This window comes from Castor canadensis, chromosome 3 (genome assembly GCF_047511655.1).
Source record: "Castor canadensis chromosome 3, mCasCan1.hap1v2, whole genome shotgun sequence".
Classification (NCBI taxonomy): domain Eukaryota; kingdom Metazoa; phylum Chordata; class Mammalia; order Rodentia; family Castoridae; genus Castor; species Castor canadensis.
The window spans coordinates 118,695,487-118,708,806 of record NC_133388.1 but is presented as its reverse complement, the minus strand read 5'-3'; the positions used below and the strand labels follow the sequence as shown (position 1 = coordinate 118,708,806).

The following is a 13,320-nucleotide window of genomic DNA, read 5'->3' as shown; positions in this document are numbered from 1 at the left end:
TTCAGCCTGCACAATTCCACATGGAAGATTTCTCAGCCTGCTTTGCCTTTTCTTAGCAAGCAAAGATCCATGGTTTTATCTAACAGAGTGGTCATTCCTAAGTAAGATTCCTCAACTCCAACTCTATCCTTATGACTTCCAAACTGCCCCGTAAATGCTCAGACTTTAGCCTCTGTATCAACATGTTCCCATCAGTCATAACCAAATGTGGGCAGCATTTAAAGCATTAATGATGAACTCAATCAAGTAAGGATATAAATCAACCATAAAGTAAAAATCCACTTAAAAATGTTTCCATTAAAATGTTGTTATTAGCCTGACAAAGGTCACAGTTTAACTGAGATGATTCCTAGAACTATTCATTAATAACCCAGTGTGCTATTTTCAAAAAGATAAAGACATATGAAATTAAAAGTTTAAGATAATCAGGGATAAGTGGTAGAGCACTTATCAAGCAAGTGTAAAGCCCTGAATTCAAACTCCAACACCCTCCAAATTTTAAAATAGTCATAAAAAGGCTTTATTTTGTGATGATTGCTCAGGACAGACTTCTAGCAATCTCAGTTACTTAGAATATTCCCACCAACCTAGCGCCTAGCACAGATTAGATACTCAAAAATATCACTGAATAAACTGAAGGAGGTAGTTTTTTTTTAAGGGTGGGGGTGATCTCTTTGTAGGAAACAGAACTATGATAATGTCTGACCTCTTTAGTACTTGGCTTCTTATAGACTTTCACTAATCAGCACACCACTCCCATCTACCACTAACTATAGAATCTCCACAAACTACATTCATTGAATAAGCCTCTCACTCTATCTCTCCATGAGACTGCAGAAATGGAGAGGATGGTTCAAGAGCTATGTTTCAGACACACCTGGGTTTGTATCCTGTCTTTCCCACTTACTATGAGATCTTGGGACAATTATTTAGACTTTTCAAATTGACTTTCTTATCCAAAAAAGAGATAATAAGTGTGTTTTTGAGTCCTCACATTTAAATATGATGTATATAATGGACCTAATAAAATGCCCCTTGTCCAAATGAGCAATTACTTAATGACAACTAGCTTTGATTGTTTGGTTTTATTTTTATGTAGATCTGTACTCATCCTTGCTGCCCACCCCACCCCCAGTCAGTGATCTAAAATTACTTGCAAATATTAAAATTGCATGCAGTCTTAATAGCCCAAAGTGAGAGCATATAACAGAAAAGGGAGAAGAATTATAGTGATCAAATAATATTATAAAAATCTGAGGTCATTTCAAATTAGAGCAAATGAGCCTGTATTCTTCAATAGTCTCCAGAAACATGGATATGATGCATGATATAACGAGTGACACACCACTAAAGCGGACACTGAGAAAACCAGAGTGAGACAAAAAGTGTGTGTTATCTTTTGGGAATAGACACATCAGTAATAGCTACTTGTGAAAGGCCAAGGTAAACAAATCCCTTTTGTGAATCATTACTTGGGCCATTCACTAAGGGGGCACCAGTTTAGATACTGACAAAGAGTTCCACTCTGGAGTCTGTTTCTTCACCCAGTGCTCACTGACTCTGAGGCTTTGTGAAAGTAATTCAACTCCTTGAGCATTTATTTCTACACCTGAAAAGTGGGCATAATATTAGTGATTACATATGGTTGTTGTACATATTCAAAGGAATGTTGGATCTCCTTGTCTTTCTTTCCTTCCTGATGTTCCCTTCTCAGGACACCTAAATAGGACACAGTACACATCAAATATTCATAAATGTATTTTAATAATCGAGTTTTCAAGCAACAAAAAAAATCCCTACTTTGATTTATTTCAAAACTGCAAAGAAAACATCTGGGTCAAAAATATCACTATCAGTCATGAGCCTAAAACTTCTGTGTTATTCCCCTATCACTGACAGGGGAACTCTTCTTCATATGATTTGAAAGTTCTACCAAGCCAAGCTCATCTGAATCTTAGCACTTCCAGTTTCAGTGAGGTTACTTATGAAAATAAGAAGTGTTGTGTAACTTAATTCATACTTATTAACTGCTTAGAAATTAGTGTCAACCATTTCCCAGCAACCTTAGAATTATGAAGTTAAATTATCCTATAATAAAACAGAGAACAAAGCATTCTAAATAACTATCTAGAAATTACTTGACACATACAATTTCTAATACTGAGGAATTCTCTTTGCCATAAATGTAAGTTTTTTATCAATGTGTATCTATTGCTAACCCATATCAAGTGAACTCAGGGCACCAATATTTTCAGCTAGTGCAATCATGAAGAAATAACTTAGTATGTTCAAGTTAAGGACTGTGAAGAACTCAAATACTACCCTGGTTATTCAGATAAATAATATAATATCCAAAGTTTAAGTTCTCCTGTGGATCCTAAACTTTGCATATTTGGCAGAATAGTGAAGGTCCATCAAGTGAGAGAACAGTTAAATCTATAGCACATGTGGGGAAACAAAATACTACCAAAGAGAAAGCATCCACTAAGAGAGGAAATGTAAAAGGAGGGCTAGTGTTCTGGGCCGCAGTAGGGTTGTAAAGCAGAAATACAAATATAAAAAGAATGGAGAGGAATTATTTTTAAGGCACAGAAAAGATAAATTAAAGATAAGATTAAACAGGAAAGTTCCCTCATGGCCACAGCAACCCTCTTCCTGTACTCTGCTGTAAAGTAAACAGCCCAATCATAGAGAATGAGGACTCAGACACTGTTACCCAATTCTCTGTATTAGTTTCCTTTGGCTGCTGTAACAAGTTACCACACACTTAGAGGCTCAAATAACACAAGTGAATGATCCCATCCTTCTAGAGATCCACAATGGTGTGAGCAGGGCTGCATTCCTTTTGGATGTTTTAGCCAGGGAAGAGTCTGTTTCCTTACCTTTCTAGCTTCTACAGTCAATCTCATGTTTTGGCTCACAGTCACTTCTTCCATCTTTAAAGAAAATCATTCCAACCTCTCCTTTAATTATATCTTCTTCTCTGACTTTGGCCATCTTGCTTCTTTCTTTCCTTTGATTAATTCTAGGCCCTGACAGAACACCTTAGCTAATCTCCCCATCTCTGGGTTCTTAACATGATCACATGTGCAAAGCATCTTTTACTATAGAATAAGGTTTTGGCTCAGGTGAGTTTTAGCTATTTTTCATAGCTTTATTTAAAATAAAGCTATTTTATTTATTTAAAATAAATAAATAAAATAAATTTTAAATAAAGAGCACTTATGACTATCATTAGTATGAAATAAAATGCAAAATTAGAAAACAATCTTTCTTACCAGTTTCCAATGAAACGAGGGTCATTCTGGTCAAGGTGAACAGGATTTCTGGGATCAACATAAAAACCAATAAGAAGTCCACCTAATAAATATCCCACTGCAGGGCCAAGTGCTCCCATGACATACATGATGGCTGAGAAAACAGAAGGGGAAATGTGAAATGCAGCAACATTTAATGGAAGTGCTAATAGTTCTCCACTGTCACTGTCATACTGCAGTTACATCACAGTTAGATTCTAAAATGACTTCTAAAATGTCTATGTGGCACTGGAGCTTCAAACCTTACTCTTTATTTCACTGTTACTTGTTTTCTTAAGAGCACCATGATCACCTGGAGAGCTTTTTGGTTGCTTTTTGTTTTAAATATTAGTGTTCAGTCCTCACCCTAGAACCACTAAAGTCAAATTCCTAAAAGTAGAGAACGAGTCTAGTTAAGGAGGGAGTCACTAAATAACCGATAAACCTTTTTTTCTTTTTTTAAAAAGAAAAATGTCTGAAGAATAAAAAGGAAAAAAGTAGGTATAACATGTGAGACCCTGAGTTCAATCTTCAGTACCAGGGAAAAAAGTAGGTGTCACTTGTCATAGCTGAGATTCTGGTAGGATGAAGGTACTCAAAGGCAGTGACTTGAGGCTGGTTTTGGTTGGGCTGACAAAGCTGATCAAGTGCCCTCCAACTGAGAACATTTTTCAAGGTCAGAGGTCCAAATGGAAAGCTCCACCCACAGCCGGGCCAGGAGAAAACATTTTAAAGCACATGTTCAAGGAGGTGGGTGGGTACATGTTTCATTGCAGGTAGATCAGGAAGCTATCATTTGATCCAAAAATATTTGCCATCAAAATGGGCTACATCAAACAACAACAAAGTTATTACCATGACTTTATTCTCATTCCTGTTTTCATGTATATAATAGAAGATTCTAACATACCAATTTTAAATTTTTGAGATAAGATATGGAATTCCTTGAGAGTCACAGAAAAGTCTAGTTGCACTCCAAAGATTTCTCTCCCCCGCTCAGAGTCAGTTACTTCCCAAACCCTAAACACTTTTAAGGCACAGCTGTGTGCAAAGCATGGTAACAAATCAGGTGATAAGTGGTCTTCATTCCTATTGCCATCGTGCATTTTTAACCACTGAATAAAAAAAGAATTTTTGCCATTTGCTTTAAATAACTATCTTTGCCGGAAAGAAAATTAGAATAATCAAATAACTTCTACTTTATCATCCAAGCTAAATAAACTATGAATAATATTGTACTTCCTATTCCTCACAACCACAGACTAGACAGTAATTTAACACTGGCTCTTACCTTTCACAGCATTATAAAAGAGAAAGTATAGTATTTATTTTACAGAATCTGCCTGTGACAAAAGGACCTTAACTTCCTCGGCTTTCCCCTCTGTGTTTGGAAATGGTGAGTGGAGGCACAGCCTTCAGTAACTGGCACTATTTTGAAAGCATGCTTTTTATAAGTAAAATTAGAATCTTAATAAACATCTTGATAATCTCTTTGTCTATAGGCTATGCTGTAATTCAAGAATAGAAAGTACTTTTTCAGTTACAGGTATTCCCATATGCACAAGAAGGTAAAATTTATGTTTACACCTCCAGGCAAGCCGGCACCATTTACAACTTAAAACTGTAATGAGGCCAAAATGTGACATGAATCATCTTCCCAAAATAGTTCTTCTGGCATGAAAGAGGCTATTTTACAAACATAGACAGGGAAAGGGTATTTCGACCATACTGTTTATGCCTACGGCACTTGAGTGCAAATGTTGGAGCCAAGCAGGATTGCACAGCATGTGCCCTGCAAGACCACACAAATATACAGTGGATGGAGGATTTATCAGATAGCATTTACCAAAAAAAACCTCAGTTGTTTTATAAGCTATAATAAAGCTTTTTTAAAATTTAGCAATGCAATCAATCAGAAATATTTACTTTTTAAAGATTTTAAGCCCAACAAAATCTCTCTCTCTCTCTCTCCGTTTAGTAAAAAATAAATCATCTTCTGAGAAGTTAAGCCTTGTTGGCCAATGAGCTAACATTTATTAATTGATTAACCAATGGCACTCCTTCCGAGCTCTAGGGGAAGAAATTTTTGAAGCAAACATACCATTCACCTTCCCAATCAAAGGTGCCTTTCAGTTAGTCACTCCCTAGTGACTAAGCGAAAAGGTCTAAACTGATCCACTTGAAGTTTAAGGGCAGAACAAACTGACTTCTTGCCACCATTCCAATCTTAAAATCACAAGGTCTTATGTCTGAAATTGGGGGTTAGGTTAGGCTTGGAGTGAAGCCATCTTTCTTCCTTTGGTGAACTCACCAAACCCTCCTTGGGCCTCTTAACCTCTCTGCCTACTCCCCATTGGTAAGGCTCAACCAAGTCCAGTTTTGATTGTCTTCCCTGAGTCTCTTTCTTCTCAAAATCCCCTGTAGACCATATGTTATCTGTTCCAATGGCCTACACACTTCATCATGCATTCATGTAAGAATCATGCATTCATGAAAGAAAAAGGCTTTAAGCATGTATCCTAAATGAACGTACTTTTCTGTATAAATAAGGTATGTATTAGCCTCTCTCACACAGCTCACATCTAATCCATCAGTAAATCCTGACTGTTGGTTGGCTCCACCACCAGATCACATCCAATGTCTAACCCCTTCTCTTCACTTCTGTTGCTAACACCCTGCTCCAAGATGCTGGTTCATCTGGGAATTGCTTTAGGCCTTCCAACCAGTATCTCTGCCTACTTCCATACAATGTATTTTCAACACAACAGCTTTAATGATGCTTTAGAAACAAACCAGATAATGTTACTTCTTTACTCACACCCGTTAATGGCTTCCATCTCACTCATAGTAAAAGCCAAAGTCCTTTCATGGCTACAAGGACCTGCATTGGCACTACTACCCCATTATCTCTTGGCTTCATCTCTTAACTGTTCTCCTTGGTCCTCAGGATCCAGTCTTGATGACCCCCTTGTTCATTCACCTTTAAGGTATGTCTTCACCTTAGGATCTTAGAACATGCTCTGTATGAGTGCATGTATGTACACCTGTGTACGTATTTGTGTATATGTGTGTTGAATACTTTTCCACCACATAGCCACATGGCTCATTTCCTTACTTTCTCCAGGTAGTTACTCAAACAACAACTCCTCAAGGGTTCACTTGGCTATCCTATCTAAAAACTGAAAACTCATTCCCTAATTTTCCCTATCCCTTCTTGTTTCATTTATCTGCTTAGCCTATCACCACTTAAAACATTGTATGCTTCCTTTGTTCATTGTGTTTACCACCTATTCTCTCCAAGAACAGGGATTCTTGCCAGTGGTCTTTACCACTATGTCTTCAGGAGGTGCACAAGCCAGATTTCCTAACAGTACCCAGCACCCTCATAACTCCCACTGAATCAGGGTAATGGCTGAATGGATTCTCCAAAATCTCATGATCCCCAATGTAACAATGTTGAGGAATGGGACCTTTAGGAGCTCATAAGAGCCCTACCTCAGAAATGGGTTAATCTATTTGTGAATTAATGGGTTATCATGGGAGTGACTTTGTTATAAAAGTGAGCTATCTATCTGACACACTTGTTCTATCTCATTATGTGATACTCTCCACCATGTTCTGATGCAGCAAGAATGCACTCACCACATGCCAACCAGATACCAGCATCATGGTCATGATCAAGAGCATGATCCTCCAGAACCATGATCTAAGTCTAAACCTCTATTCTTTATAAATTCCCTGGTCTTGGGTATTGTGTTATAGCAACAGAAAACAGACTGACAGTGAATGTTCTCCTGTCATTAACAACAGTAGATGTCAATGATGAAACTGTTCCTTAATATACATCATCTGGAGGATCCAAAATGGCAACTAGGGCGTAGAAACAGACAGCGTGAGCTCCGAGACTCCAAAACCTCACTGAGAAACTGAAGCCACACTTGGCAGAAATAAAGCAGCAAGGAGAATTAAAACTTTGACATCCTAAACCCCTAGCCTGTGGAAAACTTCTCCACACCACATTACACTGAGAAAACAGATGGGCTGCCACGCTGCTAGACATTGGCTCCAAACCTGCTTGGGAGACATTCGGCAGACCAACAGGTGAGCACCAAGCATCATGTGGTTTTCCCCAGACACCCCTGGAATAAACCAACATAGGCCCCTGGGCAGACAAACTCCCACCTGCAAAAAAAAAAACCAAAACTGAACAATAAACAAGGAACTGAAAACTAACACATAGCAGAGAGACAGAGTCGCCCATAGCACACCAGAGAAGGAGGGGAGGAGCAAGAAGCTGATCACTGCATGAACTTTTAGTAAACAAAGGCTGGAAATGCAGAAGGGCCAACAGCGGGCAGATGATAAGCCACTGCCTGAATTAGGGCAGACCACAGGGCTCATCCCCTGAGCCAGTGAGCAGCATCCAAAGTCAAATGATACTACAAAATTGAAAAACAAACAATGAACCATCACAACATGCTGACAGCAGAGGACCAGCTGATGGATCACTGACCTTGCCCCAGAGAAAGGAGGTTAGGCAAAGAAACAAGCCCCAGGTAATCAAGCACAGTGAAAACCCAACTCCAAAGCAGGACAGCCGATGGGCTACAGAGCTGATTCCGGATCCTGAGGACAACATACAAACTTCAACTGCCACACCTCACTGAAGGAGGAGCTGACCAAGCAACTGCCTCTGAAAGACAGAAGAAAAAAAAAAAAAAACCAAACAATACCCAACCACCTGGTGAGACTATGACAGAGCTTCTGCTTAAATACCAGCACCAGGATTAGATGCTGGAAGAGTAACACCAGAATTTCAAATAAGACTGAAATTCTATTGTTCCTAAACCTGGAATTTTTTGTTTGTTTGTCTGTTTGTTTGTTCTGCTCCTTGTTTGTTTGTGTTTGTTCATCTCTCCATGTTGATTTTGTTGGGCTTTTTGTTTTGTTTTGTTAATTTTACTATTGTGAATTAGCAAATCTAAATTACACCCAGACCAGAGACAGAAATAAGACACACACACTTACCTACAAACCCAATACAGCCACAAAACAAAACTAAACCAAGGGAAAGAAAATAGGTGACTGAAACCACCAACTAGCTTGTCAAGAACATAGTTGCACAGTACCATGTGGAGCAATGGGAAGACAAAAAGGATGGAATCTATTCTCCTCCAAAAAATAATTTAATATAGGATTCACAGGAAAGTGAAGAAAACACATACCCCATTCCAGACTCTAACAAAACAAAGATAAATGACACCAAGGAACCCAAGGATGCCCACAAGAACATCCTTAAAGAAGAAATTCTGCAAGTAATCACTGAGAATTTCATGGAGATGTTACTAGACATGGTTACCCAAAACGTACAAGAGGCACTCAAGAAATTTTAAGACACCAATAAATAAAGAACACAAGAAGACACAGAAACAAATAAATGAACTCATAGGAGCCCTAAATAAACTCCGAAATGAAACAGAGAACACTATAAATAGAGAAACAAATAAATTAAAGATGAAAATAGACAATATTACAGAGGAAGTGGCCCATGATATGGAAAACCTCAGAAAAAAAAATGAAACAGAAATACAAAACACAACGGAAGGCCACTCCAGCAGACTAGAACAAGTGGGAGATAGAATCTCAGAACTTGAAGATGAAATGGAAATTAAAGGAAAAACTTAAGAGCTATTAGCCAAACAACTCAAGACCTGTGAAAGGAATATGCAAGAACTTACGTCTCCATCAAAAAACCAAACCTGAGATCATGGGCATTGAAGGAGGGGGAGAGGTGCAAGCAAAAGGAATTCATAATATATTAAAAAAATAATAACAGAAAATTTCCCAAATCTAGAGAAAACTAAGCCCATTCAGGTACAGGAATCCTCCAGGACACCAAGCAAACTTGACCAAAATAGAACTACCCCATGACATATTATCATTAAAACAACAAGCACAGAGATTAGAGAAAGATAGTGAAGGCTGTAAGAGAGAAAAAACAAACAACATACAAAGGTAAACCCATCAAAAACACAGCAGATTTCTGAACAGAAACCTTAAAAGCAAGAAGAGGATGGAGTGAGGTATTCTGGGCACTGAATGAAAATAACTTCAATCCTAGGATACTCTACCCAGCAAAACTATCATTTAAAATAGATGGAGCAATAAAAGTCATCCACAATAAACAGAAACTAAAACAATATATGACCACAAGCCACCACTACAAAAGATTCTTCAAGGAATTTTGCACACAGAAAATGAAAGCAAACAAAACCATGAGAGGACAGACAATCCCAAACCACAGGAGAAGAAAAGACAAGGAATCAGAGAGTAACATTAATTCAGCTACACATAATCAAAGCCTCAAACAACAAAAACATAAATGATAGGAATCACCACATACCTATCAATACTAACACTGAATGTTAACGGACTTATTTCTCCCATCAAAAGACACCATCTGGCAACCTGGATTAAAAAGGAAGATCCAACAATTTGTTACAGGAGACCCATCTCATTGACAGAAACAAACACTGGCTTAGGGTAAAAGGCTAGAAGAAGATTTACCAAGCCAATGATCCCCAAAAACAGGCAGGATTAGCAACACTTATCTCGGACAAAGTAGACTTCAAACTTACATTGACAAATGAGATAAAGAAGGACATTCCATACTAATAAAAGGGAAGATACACCAAAAGGAAATAACAATTATCAACATATATACACCCAATGTTAATGCACCCAATTTCAGCAAACATACTCTGAGAGACCTAAAAGCATATATAGACTCCAACACACTGGTAGTGGGAGACTTTAATACCCCCCTATCACCAATTGATAGGTCATCCAAACAAAAAAATCAATAAAGATATTCTAGAACTAAATCACACTATAGATCAATGGGCCTAGCTGATAGCTACAGAATATTTCATCCAACTTCTGCCCAATATACATTCTTCTTTGCAGCCCATGGAACTTTCTCCAAAATTGATCATATATAGGGTACAAAGGAAGCCTCAGCAAATACAAGAAAATAAAAATAATCCCATGCATTCTATCTGATCACGATGCATTAAAACTGGAACTCAACAACTAAAACAATAGCAGAAAATATGCAAACAATTGGAAGCAGAACAACACATTGCTCAATGATCAATGGCTCATTGATGAAATAAAAGAGGAAATCTAAACGTTCCTGGAAGTTAATGAAAATAAAAACACAACCTACCAGAACCTATGGGACATAGCAAGGAGGAAAGTTTATAGCCATGAGCTATGAACTCATAAAAGGACAGAAAGGTCTCAAATCAATGACCTAATGCTACATCTCAAACTCCTAGAAAAAGAAGAACAAGCAAATCCCAAAACAAGCAGAAGGAGAGAAATAATAAAAATAAGGGCCAAAATTAATGAAATAGAAACAAACAAACAAAAAACATACAAAGAATCAATGAAACAAAAATCTGGTTCTTTGAAAAAATAAATAAGATTGACAGACCCCTGGCAAACCTGACTGAAATGAGGAGAGAAAAAGCCCAAATCAATAAAATCAGAAATGCAAAAGGGGAGATAACAACAAACACCATGAAAATCCAGGAAATCATCAGAGACTACTTTGAGAACCTACATTCTAATAAATTTGAAAATCTTGAAGAAATGGACAGATTTCTAGATACTTATGACCATCCAAAATTGAACCAAGAGGATATTAATCACCTGAATAGATCTATAATACAAAATGAAATTGAAGAAGCAATAAAGAGTCTCCCAAAAAAGAAAAGTCCAGGACCTGATAGAGTCTCTGCTGAATTCTATCAGATCTTTAAAGAAGAAAAATACCAATCCTCCTTAAACTGATCCACAAAATAGAAAGGGAAGGAACACTGCCTAACTCATTTTATGAACCCAGTATTACAATCATCCCAAAACCAGACAAAGATACCCCAAAAAGAAGAACTATAGGCCAATCTCCTTAATGAACATTGGTGCAAAATTCCTCAATAAAATAATGGCAAACTAAAACCAACAACCCATCAGAAAGATCATTCATCACAACCAAGTCGGCTTTATCCCAGGGATGCAGGGGTGGTTCAAATCTATAAATGTAATACAGCATATTAATAGAAGCAAAGACAAAAACCACTTGATCATCTCAATAGATGCAGAAAAAGGCCTTCGACAAGACCCAACACCACTTCATGATACAAACTCTAAGAAAACTAGGAATAGAAGGAATGTACCTCAACATTGTAAAGGCTATATATGACAACAGACAACATCATACTTAATGGTGAAAAACTGAAACCATTTCCCCTAAAATCAGGAATGAGACAGGGTGCCCAAAATCCCACTCCTATTCAAATAGTACTGGAATTCCTAGCCAGAGCACTTAGGCAAGAAGGAGAAATAAAAGGAATACAAATAGGTAAAGAAACTGTCGAAATATCCCTATTTGCAGACGACATGATCCTATACTTAAAGACCCAAAAAACTCTACCCCAAAACTCCTAGACACCACAAACAGCCACAGCAAGGTGGCAGGATACAAAATCAACTTACAAAAATCATTAGCTTTTCTATACACCAACAATGAACAAATTGAGAAAGAATATATGGAAACAATTCCATTTACAATAGCCTCAAAAAAAAAATCAAATACCTAGGAGTAAACTTAATAAAGGATGAGAGTGACCTCTACAAGGAGAATTAAAAACCCCTGAAGAAAAAGATCTCTGACAACTACAGAAGATGGAAAGATCTCCCGTGCTCATGGATTGGAAGATCAACATAGTAAAAATGGCTATACTATCAAAAGCAATCTACATGTTCAATGCAATTCCCATCAAAATCCCAATGACATTCATCGCAGAGATTAAAAAATCTACCTTAAAGTTCATTTGGAAACACAAGAGATTGCAAATAGCCAAGGCAATACTCAGTAAAAAGAACAATGCTGGAGGTATCACAATACCTGACTTCAAACTATATTACAAACCAATAGCAATAAAAACAGTATGGTACTGGCAAAAAAAACAGACATGAAGACCAGTGGAACAGAATAGAGGACCTGGATATGAATTCACACAGCTATGCCCACCTTATTTTTGACAAAGGCACCAAAAACATATGATGGAAAAAAGACAGCTTCTTCAACAAATACTGCTGGGAAAAGTGGCTATGTGCCTGCAAAAAACTGAAACTAGATCCATGTTTATCACCCTGTACTAGTATCAACTCAAAATGGATCAAGGACCTTTATATCAGACCCAAAACTCTGAAATTAGTACAGGAAAGAGCAGGGAATAATCTGGAAGCAATAGGTATAGGCAAGGACTTACTCAATAGATCCCCAGCAGCTGAGCAACTAAGAGAAATTATGGATAAATGGAACTTCATAAAACTAAAAAGCAATACCACTCTTGGGGATATACCCAAAAGACTGTTACTCCAGAGGCACCTGCACATCCATGTTTATTGCAGCACTATTCACAATAGCCAAGTTATGGAAACAGCCAAGATGCCCCACCACTGACGAATGGATTAAGAAAATGTGGTATCTATGCACAATGGAATTTTATGCAGCCATGAAGAAGAACGAAATGTTATCATTCGCTGGTAAATGGATGGAATTGGAGAACATCATTCTGAGTGAGGTTAGCCTGGCCCAAAAGACCAAAAATCATATGTTCTCCCTCATATGTGGACATTAGATCAAGGGCAAACACAACAAGGGGATTGGACTATGAGCACATGATAAAAGCGAGAGCACACAAGGGAGGGGTGAGGATAGGTAAGACACCTAAAAAACTAGGTAGCATTTGTTGCCCTTAATGCAGAGAAACTAAAGCAGATACCTTAAAAGCAACTAAGGCCAATAGGAAAAGGGGACCAGGAACTAGAGAAAAGGTTAGATCAAAAAGAATTAACCTAGAAGTTAACACACACGCACAGGAAATCAATGTGAGTCAATGCCCTGTATAGCTATCCTTATCTCAACCAGCAAAAACCCTTGTTCCTTCCTATT

General features: G+C 37.7%; 1 protein-coding gene across 4 annotated transcripts in view; it reads right to left on the bottom strand.

Annotated features, from left to right (window-relative positions):
- LOC109698442 (solute carrier organic anion transporter family member 5A1) overlaps positions 1-13,320 on the bottom strand; it is a 137,875-nt gene that overhangs the window by 73,454 nt on the left and 51,101 nt on the right. For all 4 annotated transcript variants that reach the window (XR_012446316.1, XM_074068545.1, XM_074068546.1 and 1 more), the window contains one exon: positions 3,279-3,411. Coding sequence is in view for 3 of the 4 variants with exons in the window: in XM_074068545.1 (XP_073924646.1) it covers positions 3,279-3,411 (133 nt within the window). In the remaining variant the exon portion in view is untranslated. The remainder of the gene's footprint in view (positions 1-3,278; positions 3,412-13,320) is intronic.